Source organism: Terrapene carolina, unplaced genomic scaffold (genome assembly GCF_002925995.2).
Source record: "Terrapene carolina triunguis isolate 2854851 unplaced genomic scaffold, T_m_triunguis-2.0 Scaffold53, whole genome shotgun sequence".
NCBI lineage: Eukaryota > Metazoa > Chordata > Testudines > Emydidae > Terrapene > Terrapene triunguis.
Window position 1 is genome coordinate 8834872 of NW_020664404.1, and position 20011 is coordinate 8854882.

The following is a 20011-nucleotide window of genomic DNA, read 5'->3' on the forward strand; positions in this document are numbered from 1 at the left end:
AAGGAAAAGGCAGAGAGAAAACGAGTGAGAATGTGTGTGGAAGAGGAACAGAAGACTGGTCTACACAGGGAACTTACACCAGCAAAGCTCCGTCTCTCAGGGATGTGAAAAATCCACACTTCTGAGAGATGTGGCCAGTGTTCCCTCTAATTTTTTATGTCCATGTGCGGGATGAATTTTGTTTTGTGCACCAATATGGAGGTGATGTGTGTCACGACCCTGTGTGACATAGCACCTCCATATTAGTACGCACAACAAAATTCATGTGGTGGGGGTGGGGCCGAGGGGTTTGGAGTTTGGGAGGGGGCTCAGGGCTGGGGTGAGGGTTGGGGTGGAGGGGGAGGGCTCTGGCTGGGAGGGTTCGGGGTGAAGGAGGGGGCTCAGGGCTGGGGCAGCAGGTTGGGGTTGGGGTTGGGGCGGGAGGGTGAGGACTCTGGCTGAGGGTGCAGGCTCTGGGGTGGAGCCGGGGATGAGGGGTGCGGGAGGGGGCTCAGGGCTGGGGCAGAGGGTTGGGGAGATGAGGGCTCTGACCGGGGGTGCAGGCTCAGGGCCAGGGATGAGGGGTTTGGGGTGCGAGAAGGGGCTCAGGGCTGGGGCAGAGGGTTGGGGTGCGGGCTCTGGGGTGGGGCCGGGGATGAGGGGTTTGGGCTGCAGGCTGCCCAGGGGCTGCAGTGGGGAGAGAGGACTCCCCTCAGCCCTCCTTCGCCGCAGCAGCTCGGGGCTGGGGGAGAAGTGCCTCTCCCCAGCTGCGGCAGCTCCGACGGGGCTGGGCCAGGCCAAGGGAGGGGCTCCTTTTCCCTGGCTGGGGCTTAACAGGCAGCCACGTGGCCACGCAGCTTAGAGGGAACTTAGGATGTGGCTATACTGACCTAACCCCTGGGGCAGATGGCGTTAGGTTGACGGAAGAATTCTTACGTTTATCTAGCTGCTGCCTCTTAGGGAGCCGGGTTACTTCCACGATGGGGAAACCGCTCCCATCGCTGTCATTAATCCACCTCTCCGAGAAGTCTGCGTAACTCGAGGGTATGGCTTTTTCACACCCCGACCCATGTCGTCGTTAAACCCACCTCCTTTTCCAGTGCAGACCAGGCCTGACGCACTGTGGCAGTGTAGACATACCCCGAGAGAGAGAAAACGAAAGAACGAGAGGAAGAGGGAACGGAGGAAAATGAAAAAGAATGAGAACCAGGCGCTGAGACAGAGAGAGGCTGTGCAAGCAGCTTGGGCTCTCTCCCCCCACAGGTCGGGACTCTGCCATTAATAAACGGAATCTTTCCCTGATCCTGTTACCATATGGACGTGTTTAAATCTGGAAGGGGAAGCATGCGGGGGGAGGGGGAGCGGGGGCTTTTTTTTCTCGATAGTTTCCATCCTGTCATCTTGAGTGATCTGCAGGCATGCTTTCCTGGCCCCGTGGAGTTATTGTTACACGTTTCACCCAGTTGGCAGGGACCCTCATCTGGCAGCCAGGGCAAAGACGGGAGAGGCAACGGAATTTAAAAGAGCAGCACAAGGCCAGGCAGATGGGACATTCTCTACCAGCAGCAGCAGCAGCACCACCACCATGTGCGGCAAATCATCCCAGAGGATGCTCCATGTCCAGCCTTTTTCCTCCTCAAAAGGCTTTGGCTGGAGATGGAAAATAAGTGATGAAATTTCAGGGCCGGCTCCGCAGTGAGTAACCATGGGGCGAGTTGCCAATGACCCTGGGAATATGAATCATGAGGGAGCAGCCCAAGCGTCTGTCCCATATCAAGCCCCCAGGGCCCAGTTTTCACGAAAAAAAATTTGCCGAGCAACTGTGATTATGCAAAGTTCTTGATGGAGGGCCAGGACCTCTCGGCAATCAAGGCTGCTGTGGCTCTGCAGATGCCACTTCACCCAGTGATGGGCAGATGTCCAGCTTCCCAGATCAGCAGGACACTGTTCAAAAGCCTCCCCTGAAGGCTTGTGTCCAACTGGTGGAGAATTCTGCAGAATTCACCTGGAATTTCCATCCTCTCCTGGTTAAGAGAAGATGGATGCATGCATCCCCCACTGCCCTGAATTGGAGCTGAGAGTCCTCAACACCTCTGCAAAGAGGGGTCCCGAGTTGGGCACCAAAAGCCCAAGGCACCTCAAATTATTATGGTAGCACCTAGAGATTGGGGCACCATCGAGAGGAGTTTACAACCTAACTCAGAAAAGGAAGGTGAAACAGAGAGGTGAAGTGACTTGCCCAAGGTCACCCAGACCGTCAGTGGCAGAGCTGGGAACAGAACCAAGACCCCTCCCATTGGTTCAGGCTGCCCTAACTAGCGACTTTTGAAAACATGAGCTGGTAGGACCAAGGTGCTTAGTTAGGACGCTGCAGGCTCTGATTCAGCAAAGCACTTAAGCACCTGCCCAGCTTTATGCACCTGGGTAGTCCTGCTGACGTCAGTGCAACAGACTGGGCACATGCTTCTGCACCTGCTGAATGGGGGCCTGAGCCTGGCTGGTCTCACTGAATCCGCTGACACCCAGCAGAGGAAGGGAGCCCCCATATTAACTCAGGCCAGACTCCGTGTATCTGGACCCTGTCCTGTTATACTCCATGGTAAATAGCTAGAGGGACCTGCCTCCATTACAGATAACAGGTGGTTTGGGTAGGTTTGGTTCATGCCATCTGGGGAACATTGTGTGTCTCTTACGAAAGCAAGACCCAGCAGCAGGTCCCAGGCAGCATGGATGAAGCTGGCAATCGTACCGGCTGAAACATGCCAGGCAGCAACACAAACACAGAGCAACGAGAAACTGCACCAGCTGCACCTTCGTAGCCTGCAGTGACACGCGTCTGCAAAGCACGCACCGACGGGCTCGGCCGAAAGGAATTCACAACCTGGGATTCACCTGCCGAGCCAACCTCCCCGGGGAAAAGACTGACAAGCCCAACAGCAGCAACAAAAGGAGGGATAATCTGGAGCCCACAGGCTCAGCAGAGGACATCGTCAGCTCATAGCATGCAAGGACGCAACCCGCTGGGAGGTGGGCTGTGGCGCAGTGCAGTCAGGCTGTGGCAGCAAATCCAGATGTGGTGCTGCTGGCTCGCTCCCAGCGATCCGTGAGATACAGTAATTAGCGATTTGTATTTTCAAAGCCCTTTCCCTGGCTACGGCTGTGTCAGAAGGCGAACTTCTCCTAAGGGGATTTCTCATGCATTCAATCAGGATTCAAACACGGCTTGCTGCAAGTGAGAATACATTCTGTGCATCTCTCTCTCTCAGCTCCAATGCACCTCGGAGGAGACCCCAGCTTTGTGATCACAGAGGGGGTAGGAGAATCATTCACGGCCATGGGAGATGGGATGAGATACACCTGACCTGCAGAAACTGGGGCTGAAGAGCAGGAAACGTTTGGTAATGAGGAAGAGCCTCATGAGTTTGAAACATTGAAACCCAATGGGACAAAACCCTGGAGAATATACGGCAGGGAACAATCCTGCATTGGCAAGGGCAGAAGACACAGAAGAGGCCTCAATACTACAGCTAAATGGTTATCTTAGAGCTGGGTATCATTATTAAATAGAGCTTTTTGATTTCTCCTTCCTTCCTCTCTCTCTCCCCATGCTAGTATCCAGGCACCCTATTCTATGGCTTTCCATAATGGCTGTGGATGAGGAATTACTGAATCAGGGATGAAGAAGGGAAGCGTGGGAGGCAGGTGTGTGCAGCCTGGGAGAGCATAGCCTTCTCCCCAGGACAACGAGGGGTTTTCCAGGCCCAGCCCTGCACTTCCCGTGCCTTTCTAAGGTAAACACTCAACTCCTACTCCTGACTCCTAGGAGGCAGTCGGCTGTGGCCAGCCCTTGTAAGTGCTGCCAGGACTATTTTGACAGAGTTGTTGTTTGCTTGGGCCTGCCCTGGGATGGGCTTTTACTGGAGTATTAGCTCAGGCTGATTCAGGAGCTCCCTCTGGCACAGCCCCCCGAAGGATGCTGCCTCCACATGGGACCTCGAGCAGGATGTGCCTTGAGATTCTGGAGGAATGTCCCAAAGGCACCGAGCCTCCCTGAAACGATTATTTTTCCTCTCCTCAGTGCCCTTGGCTGCAGGCTTCCCTGCTAGAGGCTGCACCTCCCAACCCATTTCCCCACCTCCTCTGCCATCAGTGGACTTCCTGCCGGGTGACCAAGGTGGCTGCTTCTCTCTCTGGCCGCTCTCCGTCTCCTCTCTGGCCACTGCACGTTGTCAGCAGCCCCGACTGCCTAATCTAGGCCAGGACTTGTGGGAGAGCTTGTGTGGGGACACTGGGCAGCGCCGGCTGGGGAGCAAGAGAGACCTGTAGGGTCTGTCTGTGCCCAGATGCCTTAGGAGAATACCCTCCTGGCTTTCCCTCAGAGGGGGGAGATGGTGAACCTCCCTAGAGCCACAGCCGGCTCATCACCTGGCACACACAGACAAGGGATCCCTCCCTGACGTCAGTGGAGTGATGCCAGTCATGAACTGGGCTTAGGGGTCTAATTCTGCAGCTCCTCAGGAGCTGCTCACCTGCAGAAGCCTGAGTCAAGGAATTTTCTCTGCCTCCTCTTGCGAATTCCCTCCCTATTACATGCCCTGGCTTCTTTAACCCCCATCCCCCAAGAGAAGCCTCTGGTCCCCTCAGGCTTCTTCCCAGGGCAGAACGGACAATTATCCTAGCCCGACCTGCCAACAAGCCAGCAGAGAGTGCCCAGCTGGGAATCTCATCCTAGCCTGTATGCCTGATGCAATGGGCGAGGCTCATCCCTGTGGTAGGTCCACAGGGCGTCAAAGAGGGCTCGGGCCCAAGGTGTGGCTTTCACAAAGAAGCTACAGTAGGAGAGGCCAGGCCTAGACAAATTAGAGGATTGGGCCAAAAGAAATCTGATCAGGTTCAAAAAGGACAAGTGCAGAGTCCTGCACTTAGGACGGAAGAATCCCATGCACTGTTACAGACTAGAGACCGAATGGCTAGGCAGCAGTTCTGCAGAAAAGGACCTAGGGGTTACAGTGGACGAGAAGCTGGATATGAGTCAACAGTGTGCCCTTGTTGCCAAGAAGGCTAACGGCATTTTGGGCTGTATAAGTAGGGGCATCGCCAGCAGATCGAGGAACGTGATCATTCCCCTCTATTCAACACTGGTGAGGCCTCATCTGGAGTACTGTGTCCAGTTTTGGGCCCCACACTACAAGGAGGATGTGGAAAAATTGGAAAGAGTCCAGCGGAGGACAACAAAAATGATTAGGGGTCTGGAGCACATGACTTATGAGGAGAGGCTGAGGGAACTGGGATTATTTAGTCCTCAGAAGAGAAGAACGAGGGGGGATTTGCCAGCTGCTTTCAACTACCTGAAGGGGGGCTCCAAAGAGGATGGATCTAGACTGTGCTCAGTGGTACCAGATGACAGAACAAGGAGCAATGGTCTCAAGTTGCAGTGGGGGAGGTTTAGATTGGATATTAGGAAAAACTTTTTCACTAGGAGGGTGGTGAAGCACTGGAATGGGTTACCTAGGGAGGTGGTGGAATTTCCATCCTTAGAGGTTTTTAAGGCCCGACTTAACAAAGCCCTGGCTGAGATGATTTAGTTGGTGCTGGTCCTGCTTTGAGCAGGGGTTGGACTAGATGACCTCCTGAGGTCTCTTCCGACCCTAATATTCTATGATTCTATGTGCGCTTGGGCTGAGCAAGTGAATGAAGCAACATCTCCTCGGACTCTTACCTGGAGAAGGTGTTCCTGGCATAGTGCATGATGCTGTCGAAATCATACGTCTCGCCCAGGGACTCCACCTCTTCGGGCTCCATCTTCAAGAAGTTATACTCCTGCCCTGTGGAAACCGGGGGAGACAGAGATATGAATAAAACAAGGGAGGCAACAGCAGGTGGGGAAGGGCTTGGGAACCTGGATAAAGCATGAGCATGGGCTGATTACTGCCAGCTACTTCCCAGTCCCATCCTCAAGGGTGCCGGGCGTGGGGCAGAAGGGAAGGGGAGGATAGACGAAGAGAGCAGTGGAGAGGAGTGTAGAAGAGAGGAGTGCAGGGGCCTTTACCTGGTTGGATGTTCTCCCGGACGATGGACACGTGGTCATCCCGGTCCGGGCGCGTGTGCTCGTGCCAGAAGCCGATGACGTGACCCAGCTCATGAACCACGATACCGAACTTGTCACAGTTTTTGCCAATGGAGATGGCCTGCGGTCCCCCTCCTCTGTGGCCCACGTAGGAGCAGCACCTGGGGTGGGTGGGGGGGAGGAATAAGAGCCCCATCGAACCCCATGCGTAGCAGGAATGAGATCAGCCAGCCAATCAGCAACTCTCCTTAACTCTTCGATCACTGCCATTTCCGAGGGTAGGGCTCAGGGGGAGGTGCCGATATGCCAGTCTCCAAAGGGTTAATGGCCTTAAAGCTATGAACTTCCCTGGCGCTAAGTGGCCTGGGGTTAGAGTTAGGGTTCCATCCATCATCCTAGGATCCCTAGATGGGCAGGGGTCTGCAATCGCATGATGGAAGGTCGGGAGTAACCTGCGCTCGTGGGGATACCCCACCTCCTCCCCCCATGACTGAGGCACGTCTGGGAGCTGGGTGGAGTAGGGAGCGCCCCGCTCTGACCGTGGGGAAATCATGACCCTTTGAATGGTTTGGAACTCAGCGGGGCCGTAAGTGTTAGTGCTGTAACGTCTCCACAAGAGGCAGGGCATCTGGAAAAGCATTACCCTCTGGAAACTTTGAATGGCCTGCCCAGGTTTTATTTAAATGAAAGCCTGTGTGACTTTAACGCGAGTAGGGTCTAGTCGGAAACTGGGAAGGCTCAGCACGTCCCACAGGGCTGAGAGGCCTGCAGCTGCCTGTGGGATGGAAAAGTGAAAGCTGGAAAAGTGAATGTCACCAGCAAGGGGGGGAAGCTGCCCCAGGTGGGGATTGGGGAACCAGTTTGGATGGAGTAAGACCTGGCCTGGATCTTTGCCTGGGACCAGTTCAGGGATAACTCCTAAGAGCAATTGCGTTTCCTTTCTGCAGCTCTGCGCTCTGGCCGGGACTGGAACTAGAAGAGCCAAAATACCACCAGGAAGGCTCCTTGGCCAGACTCCAGAGGCTCCGAGAGCTCTGACGAGGTCTGCAGGAGCATCCGCGCTGCTGGTTGCTGCTCTGAACCGAACCCCAGGATGCACCCGCCACTTGGGGCCAGCAAGGAGAACTCTGCACTCAGTGGGCCAGACTGCTCCACCTCCCCTGAAGTCATTGGACGCACCCTGGTCTATACTCCCATTAAAGTCAATGGGGAGATACTCACTGGCTTCAGCGGGAGTTGGCCAGTTCCCAATGGGATCAGAATCTGGCCCCGTGGCTCAGGATGCATGGACATTTCCTGGGTGATGGTTCTAACACCTTGCACTTTGTGACATGTCTCTCTCTCCCCTGCGATTAGAGGTGGGTCCTCGGGGAATGCCCTATGTTTGTCTACTCCTCTCCTTAAAGATTTGTGGAGTCAGCCAAAGCCACACCGGGCTGACTAGCCACAGAGAGGCGCTTTCTCCTTTTGGAGGCCTGAATGTGCTGCCAGCAAATCAAGGTAAAATGTATACTTTAGGGCCTGATCCGGTGAGGTACTGGGCACCTCCTCTCAGCTGCTCAGTGCTCTCAGCTCAGCATGCAGGCTTCTAGCGAATCCAGCTGTCTCATTCAATAGCACACCTTATTCTATGGCTATGCATGCCTGAGGTGGAAGAGGAAGAACTGGATCTGAACAAAGCAAGCGACCAAGAAGCTGAACCCACTGTCACTTAATGAAGGGGTGAACGAATCCCAGGACCTTGAGAGAGCCATGCTTTGGCATTGCTACTTATGCTGGCCAATAGGGGCTGCTCCGGAGCACGACCAAGTTCATCACTCCTGCTCCTCCACCTCTGCAGTGCACCAAGTCCCTGCTGGTTTCCCACCAAGAGGCTTCATTCCTGGGTAATGAGCAGGGCTCCTGGCTGTTACTGTCTGGCTGTGGGAGGAGGGTGGTTTCATTGCTCCGCCGTGGATTGACTCTGCTCAACCAAATATTATGCCCCAGAGGATTAATTAATAACCGTGCTTTATTGCATTTGTACCACACGCAGGTACGGGGAGGAGAAGGCGGCATTCACGCAGCTCCAGCACTTGGGCTGGGGAGCTCCAAGCAAAAGCTGCCTCCCCAGCTCACCACATCTGCTGAGCACAAGCAGCACCTGCCATGCCGGGGAGCAGCCCTCCTTCCAGCTAGAGTTGCCTTCTGCCTTGATGTGGAGATGGAACAAAGCAGGTTGGCCCCATCCTGTCTACCCAGCCTGGCCAGCCCAGGATTGATCCATGCACTAGGCTAGCTGAAGGCCTGCAGAATCCAGCACTTCCCCTGGGGACGCTGTTCCACAGCCTGATACATCTCCCTGTCAGGAAACATTTGCTGAGAGCCAGTCTTCATTTTCCCTTGCTTAATTTCATCTTATTTCAGCGCCCACCCCAAAGACTCTCCTCCTTTGTCGCTGACTATGCAGACAGCTATCACATCCCCCACCTACTTTTCACTGCTGCTTCACCAGAACAATCAGACTGGGTTGTTTGAATCCATCCTCATTGTTCTACCATATTTTCCAATTTGCAGGCATATGCACACTGTGTACAAATGGGTCTGTGAATCACAGGAACATAGGGACCACCTAACTGGGTCAAAGCAGAGCTCCACCTAACCAAGAGCGTGGTCTCCAGCAGTGACCAGCACCAGGTGTTTCAGAGGATGGTGCATGAAACTCTGCAAAAGGCCGATGTGGGATAACCTGCCCTCCAAGAAAAGTTTCTTTCTGACCTTCATTAGTTAGAGGTTGGTACATGCCCCGAAGCATGAAGATTTCTCTCTCTTCTCAAGCTCTTGTTTTATTTTTTTCTTACTACTAGGACTCTGACTATTATCCATATAAAAATCTCCAATCCTTTTTTCAACTTGCTAAACTCTTGGCCTCAAATATATCATGTGGCAATGAGTTCCACAGCGTAACTGTGTGGCAATGTGTTTCCTCTTATCCTGCCAGGAGGACCAACTTGGGCAACCCCAATTTGTATTGCTGTATTGAAAGGATCTTTGCACCCAGCTTCTTAAAAAAGAAATTCCCAAATCAGGCACAAAGGGCTAGATCCTCAAAGTAATGTAGGTGCCTAAGTTCCATTTATTTCAATGGGAGTTAGGTGCCTAAATACCCTTTGAGGATCAGGACCAAAATTTCTACTGAGCTAGGGCAGAGCAAACTCTGCTAGGCAGCGTTTCAATGCCAAGATACCTAACTGGGTCTAATTAGTGCTCCCACAAGCCACCACTCTGTTCACCGGCAGCTGAGTGTCATCACACAGGGGAGGAGTCCATCCCTACCTCTGACAAATGAATCCCTGCCACATCTGGCCCCAGAGCCTGACCTCCCCCAACCTGGCACTAGAGCAGAGCACTGATACACTCTGCCTCTGGAAAGGATCGCTGCGTACCAGCTGAACGATCACAAGCAGTGACCCCAACAGACGAGACTGCACCAGAATGGCACATGTGGTCTGCTTCTAGCACTGGGCCTGGGCCTGCAGCAAGAAGACCTGTTAACTTTAATGAGATCGTCTGGGTAGGCAAGGGCTGCAGGATTGGACCGCATAGCATGCAATGGTATATTATGGACCTGCTCTTTCAAATGAGGGAGAGTCAGATAAGCAGCATAGTCTAGTGGTTAAGGTACTAGAGTTGGACTCCAGAGATCTGCGTTCTATCCCTGGCTCTGCCACTGTGCTGCTGGCTGACCTTGGACAATTCACTGCCCTGCTCTATGCCTCAGTTTCCCCTCCTACTTTTTGTCTAGTCCTGTCTTTTCCGATTGTAAGCTCTTGGGGGCAGGGACTGACTCTCACCATGTGCATGTACAGCACCTAGCACAGTGGGGCCCCAACACAGATTGTGGCTTCTAGGCCTTGCTGTAATGAAAAGAATAAAATTTCCACTGGCTGCCTGCAACTTGGAGGCCTGATTCTCGCCTCACTTTTACACTACGTAGCTACTTGACTTCAGCAGAGTTACACCAGTGTGAGAGGAGAGTCAGGCCCTTTGTATGCACTGCCAAGCCAGGCACCCACATTTCAAACTTGGTTCATAATTTTCTGCCACCTTTCCTCTGAATTCCGATTTGCCAATGTCTTTTATAATTAAAATCATGATTCTTAATCCAAGGCCCTCCTTTTGCCCCTTCCGTTGGAGGATCTCAAAGCACTTGACAGAACGAGTCCTCCCAGTCCCCTGCGGGGGCAGGCCCACACTGTCATCACCAGTGGCAGATGTGGAAACTGAGGTCCCAGGTGGCAAAGTGATGTGCCCAAGGCCACCCAGCAAGTCAGAAGCGGATTAGAGCACAGGTGCTTTAATCACTAGGCAATGCTGCCCTACTTGTTAGGCTGGGGTTTCCAAAGGGGTCCTATGGGAGCTCAGCTTCTATTGAATTTCAAAGTGAAGTAGGTACCTAACTCCCCTGGACTACTTTGAAAATCTCAGCCTAAGTTTCCAGTTTGGGCAATTCTGTCCAGCGCACAATGTCCCCCTGGGCTCTAGTGAACGAGAACCACCTCCCGCCCGGCAGCGGCCTCAGCCCCACTCACCCACATGGCCTGTGCGTGAACACTATGTAGCTCTCCTCAGCATTGCGCTCCAAGAACGTGACGCAGGTGTGCTTCTCCCAGTGGCGCATGGCCTGCCGGAAAATTGCTCGCTGGCTGCCTGCAAGAGAGGCAGGAGGAGACCAGGAGTTCAGCTCCTTACACTCTAAGCCCCATGGGCTTTTTGTTCTCTGTTTGTACAGCACCTAGCACCAGGGGGCCCTGGGCCGTAACTAGAGCTCCCAGGTGCTACAATAATAAATAATCACAATAGGCCCTGCTGAGGTAGGTGAGGAGCAGCACAGGAATACGTCTGAGCCGGACCTGTCGCAGGGGTCCTACAGCACCTGACAGAGCAACGCGCTGGATTTTCACAGGAGCCCAGCACCCAGCAGTTCCTGTTGTTCTCAGTGGAAGCAGTTGCATGCAGAATCCACAGGTCTCTTACCAAGGGAGGTAAGAGTCATCATTAGGGCTTTACCAAATTCACGACCGTGAAAAATGCGTCACAGACCATGAAATCTGGTCTTTTGTGTACAGTAACTTCCCACTTAACGTCCTCTCGCTTAACGTTGTTTTGATCTTACGTCCCTGGTCAATTACAGAACACGCTCCATTTAAAATTGTGCAATACTTTGCTATAATGTCGTTTGGCTGCCTGCTTTGTCCACAGCTGGCAGCCCCCCTATCAGCTCCCCTATGCCCCCCCCCAGCACCTCCCACCCGCCGGCAGACCCCACGGATCAGCGCCTTCCCCTTCCTCCCCCTGCCTCCTGCCCGCGGCAATCAGCTGGCTTGCGGCGTTCAGGAGGGAGGGGGGAGGAGCGAGGACTTGACGCGCAGGCTCCCCCTCCCTCCCCTGCCTCCTGAACACCGCAAGCCAGCTGATTGCCGCGGGCAGGAGGCAGGGGAGGGAGGGGGGAGGAGTGAGGACACGGCATGCGGAGTTAAGGGGAAGGAAGCGGGGGAAGAAGAGGCAGGTTAAGGGTGGGGGCTTGGGGGAAGGGGTGGCGAGGGCAGGCTGAGGATTGAGCCCCCCACCCCTGGTGCTTGCAGAGTAGGGGAAGCTGCTGCTGCTGCGCAACGTGCTTCTCTTAGCCTACAGCACCTTCAGCCTCCTTGCCTGCCTCATTGTCTCCAGTGCCAGTGGGCTGTGCCTGTGTGGGGTAAGGCGGGGGCACCTCCCAACTATAGTACTGTACTGTACTCTATGGCAAAAAAAAAATATCCCTGGAACCTAACCGCCCCCATTTACCTTCATTCTTATGGGGAAATTGGATTCGCTTAACATCGTTTCACTGAAAGTCACATTTTTCAGGAACATAACTACAACGTTAAGTGAGGAGTTACTGTACTTTTACCCTACACCATACAGATTTCACCAGCATTTCTCAAACTGGGAGTCCCGACCCAAAAGAAGGTCACGGGGGGGCGGGGAGGGGGTTTACAAGGTTATTGTAGGGGGTCGTGATATTGCCTGCCTTACTTCACTGCTGCCTTCAGAGCTAGGTGGCCGGAGAGCCGCGGCTTCTGGCCAGGCGCCCAGCTCTGAAGGCAGTCCCCGCCAGCAGCAGCACAGAAGTAAGGGTGGCAATACCATACCATGCCATCCTTACTTCTGCACTGCTGCTGGTGGCAGCGCTGCCTTCAGAGCCAGGCTCCTGGCCAGCAGCCGCCACTCTCCAGCCACCTAGCTCTGAAGGCAGCGGCGCCGCCAGCAGCATAGCAGAAGTAAGGATGGCAATACCGCAACCCCCCTACAATAACCTTGTTACCCCCCTTTTGGGTCAGGACCCCTACAGTTACAACACTGTGAAATATTTAAGTATCTGAAATCATGACATTTTTTAAATCCTATGACTGTGAAATTGACAGGGCCCTAGTCATCATCACCCCCATTTTAACAGACTGAGAAACTGACGCACATGGAGGGGAAGCCACTCATATAAAGTCCCATAGCAAGTTGAGGGCAGAGCTGGGAATAGAACCCAGGTGTCCTGATGCCCAATCCCCTGCTCTAACCACTGGACCGCACTGCTGCCATGTCAGAGCCCTTCTCTCCTCAGCAATAGAGGGTGAGAAAGGAAAACAGCCTGGCAAGGAAATGTGCGCTCCTAGCGTACTGAGCCGGGGGGCCCAGCACATGCCGATCGCCCCCACTCACCACTGAAGTTCCCGCTGATCACGTAGGGAATGACCCCATCCGGCCACACCCTCTCATGACGGGAAGTGGCGGCACGGCGGCTTCGAGACCGCACCTGGCCCCGCCTCCATTGCCTCTTCTGCTGCCTCCTGGACTTCAGGCTGGTGCTGTTGGTGCTGATTCCTGGGGGCATGAGAGCAGCGAAGGCAGGGGGTGTGACCATGGAAGCAGCTCATTTAGTCCTGGTGACCTGACTGTCCCCAGGCCAAATTCCTCCCTGGTGTAACACCACTGACTTCAGTGACGCCAGCGATGGACCTGGCCCAACGAACCCAACACACCAGACCGATCGATAATCCCTGCTCCATTACATCTGTTCTGGGGTGATGAATCCAAGGCCCAGTTTGAGGGTCATGAGAACAGGGACTACGATGAGACCACCGAACTCATTTCAGGAATGAGTCTACATCACACTTCACAGTGGAAAGCCAGGATGTGACCACCCCGCTAGCCCAGATTATAGGCAGGATGGACTAATTACTCGTCTAGCATGGCCTTCGCCAAAGCCACCAGTTCTCTACAGCGCCGAGGAGACAGCGGCTTTGGTCCCTCTTGAGCTGGATCGGGACGGGGCAGAGCAGAGGCCAGCTAGTGCCCCCGGGATCTCAAGCGACGTGTGCTTGGCTTGGGAATCACAGCCGTTCCAAAATTTTGCCTGTCTCTGTAAGAAAATGAAATAAAAGCAGCTGGGGCGCACCAAGTTCTTTGCCTCCAAATAGCCTGGAATGCTGCCCTCAAAGGGCTCATGGAAGATGCTACCTGTTGGGATGGGCCAGGGTTGCGATGGGACATGGCGTGGCCAAGGCCGCACAGACGGGCCCCCTGGCAAGGAGACAGTGCACGGGGCTTGCTGATTTCGCGACGGACAGTATCCAGGACAGGAGTCAAAGGAGAGCGAGTTGCCACAAAGCCGCCCCCACGTCGGTGGGAAGGGCGTAGGCACTGGGGTTATGCTGTGTCCTTAGCTCTGCCCTGGGACCAGGGCCGGCTCCAGGCACCAGTGTAGCAAGCAGGTGCTTGGGGCAGCCAATTCAAAGGGGCAGCACTCCGTCCGGTATCGGGGCGGCACGCCCGGTTCTTCAGCGGAAATTTGGCGGCAGGTCCCTCACTCCCTCTCTTCCTCTTTGAGCTGCCGCCAAATTGCTGCCGAAGAGGAAGAGAGGGAGGACCCACCGCCGAACTGCCGCAGAAGAAGCGGCACGGTTGAGCTGTCGCTGAAGTGATGCCGCTAGTTTTTTTTTGTTTGTTTTGTTTTTTGCCGCTTGGGGCGGCAGAAAAGCCGGAGCCGGCCCTGCCTGGGACCCCCGACTGGTTCATAGGAAGAGATTTTTCAAGAGTGACTTTGGATGCCCAATTCAAGATGCTGTAAAGGGGCCATGTCATCAGAGGGCGGGGGCTCAACACTGTCTGAAAGTCAGGCCCCTTTGGATGGTCTCGGGCCGAGCACCTGAGAACAGAGGTATCCCAAGGACTAATCACTTTACAGAATCTCAGCCAGAACGGACCATGGGGCCCACTTTGGTGCATGAGGTAGGAGAAACTAGAGATGGAGAAAACCTGTTAGCTCCCGACTGGTCCATTGCCCCCGGGGCCCATGGCAGGACTGCCCCCTCTATTTCCCAGCGCTTTGCCTAGCCCAGCTATTACAATTCCAAGCAATGGGGCATCTGCTCTTCTCTTTGGGGAGAGTCTCCCCACAGCCTAATAGATCCTACTGCCAGGGAGACAGCAAGACTCGAGGATAGATCCCCAGGAACTCCAGGGGAATGTGAATGGTTAAACAGCTTCCCTGAGGTGCCTATGGGAATTGGCCCTGGTGAGCTGGGGTACCTTTGTCTTATCCCAAACGGACGTGCAGCCTGCAAATATTATCGGTGGAGCCACGCCAGAGGTGGTGGCTCCCTTTTCAATCTGTCTCAGGACTAGCAGCTGAGCTAACAGTGGAGCAGCTTGCAGGGTAATGACCCCTGCCTCTCAGCAGGACGGGTGGTAGGGTCTATGCAATCCTTCAGCCCTGGCCAGGCTGTTCTGTTGATCTTCGGTGCGGGGCGGGGAGGATGAAAGAAAGGCAGGAGAACAGGGCTGGGGAGCCCAGCCGTTAGGGTTGCACCAAATGGCTCCTGTGCACAAGTCACTAGTTAAAGGCCTGTGGTGAACAGAGCTAGAACAGGAGGGTCTGTGATTTGTATGTGACACAGAAAGAGAATCCTGGAGACGGGGACGTGTCCTTCCTACCTGTGGCTCTCAGGGCTAAACCAGCGAGCTCTTTGGGGGCAGGGATTATCCCTTTGTTCTGCGTTCGTACATTGCCCAGCACAATGGGTCTTGGTCCAGGGCCTGGGCTCCTAGGTGCTATGGATACTACAAATAATCATGTTATCAAGCATCTGAAGATGAGGGAGGGAGGAATTAAATCTCTTCTACATCTTGCTCCTTTTAAGAGAGCTACAAGATAGGCCCCACCAGAGGCAACCAGGACATGAATAATAAGCCTCTGTGCTTCCTATCACTCGAGCTCAAAGCACTGTGTCAAGACGGGCCAGTGTTGCGATATCCGTTTCCAGACTGAGTCACACAGGTGACATGGCTCACCCAACATCACGCAGTATAGCAGTGGCAGAGCCGGGAACTTGGGGCTGGAGGGCACTTAGTTAATCCTACCAAATAACGATAACTGTGAAAGACTTTGGCAACCCCCCTCTTCTCCAACCCCCGTGTGTGGTGCATCTAAAGGAAGCACCAGGAAGGGACCAGAGCAAAGAGCTCTGTCAGCTGAGCATTCACTACCGCTCTGCAGGTGCTACTGTACCTGAGGTGTTGGTGGCTGTTTTCTTGACGATGCGGCGTTTGAGGTCCACGAGTCGGTCCACTTGGAATAACCTGAGATCCTCCTCGTCCAATGCTATGTCTCCCAGAAAGGCAGCTGGAAAACAGAAAAGGGGAAAGGCTGGTTATGGGGCAGAAGTCATCGGGGTTTTAATTCTGCTGCCCTCCGAGGGTAGGCGTTTTATAAGGGGAACGCTGGAGTTTGCCGTCCTGGGATATTATTCAAGCTGACCGGTTGGGAAGGATCAAGAAAAAGATCAGATACTCAGGCCTGGGTTTTCAAGTGTCCTGCAGCCACTGCTGGGCCAGATTTTCAAAAGAGCTCAGCTCCCATTGCAATGCTTACAGGTGAAATGTCCCAGCACGTGGCCTTTTGCAGCACGTATGTCCCACTGAAGGTAGAAAACTGGGACTTTCAGGGTTTCAGTGATGCACAGGGTTTGTTCTGGCCCTCTGTCACCAGGAAGGCTAAGACCAGCACCTAGCTGCCAGAGCAATCAATGCTCTAGAAACGGGGCTTTGGGGTCTTGGTTCCAGGGTCCCGTATGGTACCATAATCATAGCCCAAGTAGAAGGGGCAGGAAAGTGACGGACAACTGGTGATGACTTGTAGGCATCACAAGACTGCTCTTGTGATTCTGTCACAGAGTCTTGCTATATTTGGTGTGTTTCTCAAGGTACTTTCTGACCACAGATGAACATGGTTAGGTGAGAATCTCCACTTTCATTAAAAAATAAAAATAAAAAAAAAGGAAGAAGTTTCTAGCACTTATGGTTGCAGAGAAAAGCTTGAAAACAGGACCCGAATACACTCTAAAGGCCCAGACGTAAAGAGGTAAAGAAAAAGAACGCAACAGTTGCAGGGTTTTTTCCCTCCAAATCTCATGATTTGTAAACCAGTCCCATGATTTTTGGGACACAACTCATGATTTATAAAGGCTTGACATTAGCGATACTGCCAGCATAGATTTATTCTCCAGGATTATTAGTTCAGAACATTCCACTGGACCCTTCTGAAAAGAACAAAGAGGCAGGGGGCAAAAGACTGGAGACCCGATTCTCCGTTGCTCCGTGCAGCCATATTTACTCCAGCACAACAGGGTGTCAAACGCTACCCTTCGGAACTGGCATCTTACAGCCACTTGGCACTGGTGCAAATGACTGCACAAAGTGGACAATGCAGGATCAGGCCCCTGGACGTGCAGCTCAGAGGGTGCCTCATGGATACAGAGATTCCAGGGCCAGACAGGAACACTGTGATAAATCACAGGGCAGAGAATTATACCCAGTAGCTCGGTGAGTTAGGAGCCCAGTGCACACGCTCTAGTCTGTTGGGTTCTCATTGCTGCCAGTAAACCGAGCTCAGATCAACCGTATTTCCTTAGCCGCACAGCAGCTGCAGACTGCCCTGCAGGTTTGGGTCGGGGCACATTTGCCAGCTCACGAGGGACACTGATAACCATTGTAAACGATGGGGGGGGGGGGGCAGTATTTGGTGTCCCATGACCTGCCCATGGATTCTCTTGTGCACAGGCACCCAGCCCATGTCACAATCCCAGATAACCGACCTCAGAAAACACAGCACCGGGGCAAAGTGCAGCTCCAGTCCAGGGATAACTAAGCCAGATTCTCTCTCCGTTTCTGCTCCTGCCCAGCCTCTCCTGAGTCCCAGGACAGGAAAGGTGAGGAGTTAATCTTCACCTCAAATGCACCTCCGAAAGAATGCAGCAGGCTTTTCCTCTCCTCCCCCCCCCCTTATAAAAGGAAAACACAGTGCGTGCAGGGAACGCAGCAACAAAGACGACTGATGGAGATGGAGCACCCACTGGTGCTCTGTGCCCCACCAATGTGTCCATTCACCAGCTCTGCTGGCAGCAGTGACGCTCAGACATCTGGTTTGGATACAACAGGCCTCGGGACTTTTTTATTAATTATTATTACACAAATTGTTTTAACCTGGAGCTTCTTTTGCAAGTTCCCTCTTTGCACCCTCCTTTTTCTTTGTGTCTCCACACACACGCCAGTCTACAGCCAAGGGATACTCAAATAACCTCGGCTTCCTCTGCCAAAGAGAATAGAAACCATATGGTACAACAACTGAGAGATCACTGGTGCAAACACGGCCTCTGCCTCCCTCCTTCCCCACAGCGAGCCTGGATTCAGCTCCTTTGCACGATGGACACTGCGGACAGCAGCACCAGAGTCACAATGGAGGCCCTCAGAGGCTGGGGTGGGGGCCCTGTGCCTGATTTGCCAGCCTGGGGGGAGAGGCAGTGGGGCTCCAACATTCACAGGGTAGATGGGGCCCAAGCTGCAAAGTCTGGATTCAGATTTTAAACACATTTTCAGTTTGGATCTAAGTTTGGGGCTGTCCTGGTATAAAGATTAGTGGCCCAAGTGCATTGTTCAGATCTGGGAACTGATCCAGTGGTTTGGTTCGGGTCCATCAGGAGCTGCGAGCCAACCCCTGAGCTCACGGCGCAGCCCCCATTCAGGCAAATCTCACTACAACCACTGGGAGTCTCGCCTGGGTAAGGAAGACCCAGAAGATTTGTCCCCATGTGTAGAATGAAATTCACCCCTGAGCAGAGAACCCACAAGGCTAGGCACCAGTTTAGTCCTACTTAAGCCCTCAAAATTGGGCCTTGCTTCGTACATAGGCCTAGTCCTGGCCCAGTGCACAGTGGGTGTGGGGAATTTTACCCCCAGAGAAGATGCAATATCCGGCCTCCTGACTACAAGGGCAATTCTACGGTAGCAAGCTCTCCAAGCATCGCAGTAGAGCTCTGGGTGGTTAAGAACCGCACTGCACCATGCAAGCAGATAATGCCAGTGAATCCTGTGTGTAGAACACACCTAGAATGGAAGTCACAGCTATGTGATGGAACGGTCCCAATACGTGACAGCAGAGTTCGGGATGCACAGAATGGGGACACCTATTGCATGTGGTAGGAGAAAAGAGACGAGGGAATCCCAGTATCCAGCTTCTGAATCCATTATTACTATTTATCATGTTTATTACAGTAGCATCTAGGGACCAACCAAGAATGGGGCCCCATTGTGCTGGGCACGGTCAAACACAGAGTACCAGGAAGTCCTTTTCCCAGAGCAGCCTACAATTTAAATAGACCCAGAGCCAGTTCAGAATGATCCTTCTTGTGTTTAAAACCCTTGTTCCCGCTGTTATCACACACCTGGTCTCTCTCTCTGCTCCTCTCCCTCCCCTTGCCCAGCTCGTACCCTGGGCCTGCACTTCTGCACTAGTGAAGCTACCCCAGTGACTGGCTTCTGATAGCTGGAATCGCCAGGGTAAACAAAGCCTGCGCTGTATGCTGCATACAGGGGGACCCTGGGAGCAACCTAATCTTGAAAGGATATAACTTTGCATTGCCACAGGGGGAAAAACAGTGCTAAAAGAAACAGGATGGTTTCTGGCCAAAGGAGGCTGAGAAAGAATCCCCCAGACTTAACAATTGGCTTGGCAGATGGCTTTTTCCTCCTCCCTCCGTTTCCTTCCCCTGGAAAAGCCATCTAGGCTCTCCTCTTTGCTGCATAGATGGAATCCACATACAAACCCTGGGGGGCTGCATCTCAGAGAGACACCATCAACACTCAGCCAGCCAGCCCTGGGATGGTGATTCAGCTCAGTTATAGGAATTTGGCACAACCGTCTGCCTTGGGGGCCCGACTTTCACTGAAACACCCTGAGCAGGTCTGGGGTTTAGGTCATTTACCTTGTTCCTATAAGAGCCCAGTGTCGAAAGATGGATGTAGATTAGGGTTACCATATTTCAGCAAGCAAAAAAGAGGACGGGAGGAGCCCCGCCCCTGTCCTGCCCTAGCCCCGCCCCCCTCAGAACCCCCAACCCTCCCCCCGCTCCTTGTCCCCTGACTGCCCCCTCCTGGGACCCCTGCCCCTAACTGCCCCCCAGGACTCCACCCCCTACCTAAGCCTCCCTGCCTCTTGTCCCCTGACTGCCCCCTCCTGAGACCCTCCCCCCATCCTAACTGGCCCCCTAGGACCCTACCCCCTACCTGTACCCTGACTGCTCCAACCCTTATCCACACCCCCACCCCCAGACAGACCCCTGGGACTCCCACGCCCCATCCAACCACTCCCCACCCCCTGACAGCCCCCCCCCCCAGAACTCCCGACCCATCTAAACCCCTCTGCTCCCTGTCCCGACTGCTCCGATCCCTCTCCCCACTCCTGCCCCCTGACAGCCCCCCCCCAGAACTCCCAAACACTCCCCTCCCCGCTCCTTGTCCCCTGACTGCCCCTTCTGGGACCCCTGCTCCTAACTGCCCTCCAGAACCCCACCCCCTACCTAAGCCTCCCTGTTCCTTGTCCCCTAACTGCCCCCTCCT

The 20011-nt window shown here is 53.9% G+C and overlaps 1 protein-coding gene across 3 annotated transcripts in view; it reads right to left on the minus strand.

Annotated features, from left to right (window-relative positions):
- Positions 1 to 20011, minus strand: part of BMP1 (bone morphogenetic protein 1) — an 83714-nt gene that overhangs the window by 30884 nt on the left and 32819 nt on the right. For all 3 annotated transcript variants that reach the window (XM_024197232.3, XM_024197233.3, XM_024197234.3), the window contains exons 2-6: positions 15627 to 15740; positions 12779 to 12940; positions 10618 to 10735; positions 6029 to 6207; positions 5699 to 5804 (exon numbers count right to left, since the gene is read on the minus strand). In XM_024197232.3, coding sequence (XP_024053000.1) covers positions 5699 to 5804; positions 6029 to 6207; positions 10618 to 10735; positions 12779 to 12940; positions 15627 to 15740 — 679 coding nt within the window. The remainder of the gene's footprint in view (positions 1 to 5698; positions 5805 to 6028; positions 6208 to 10617; positions 10736 to 12778; positions 12941 to 15626; positions 15741 to 20011) is intronic.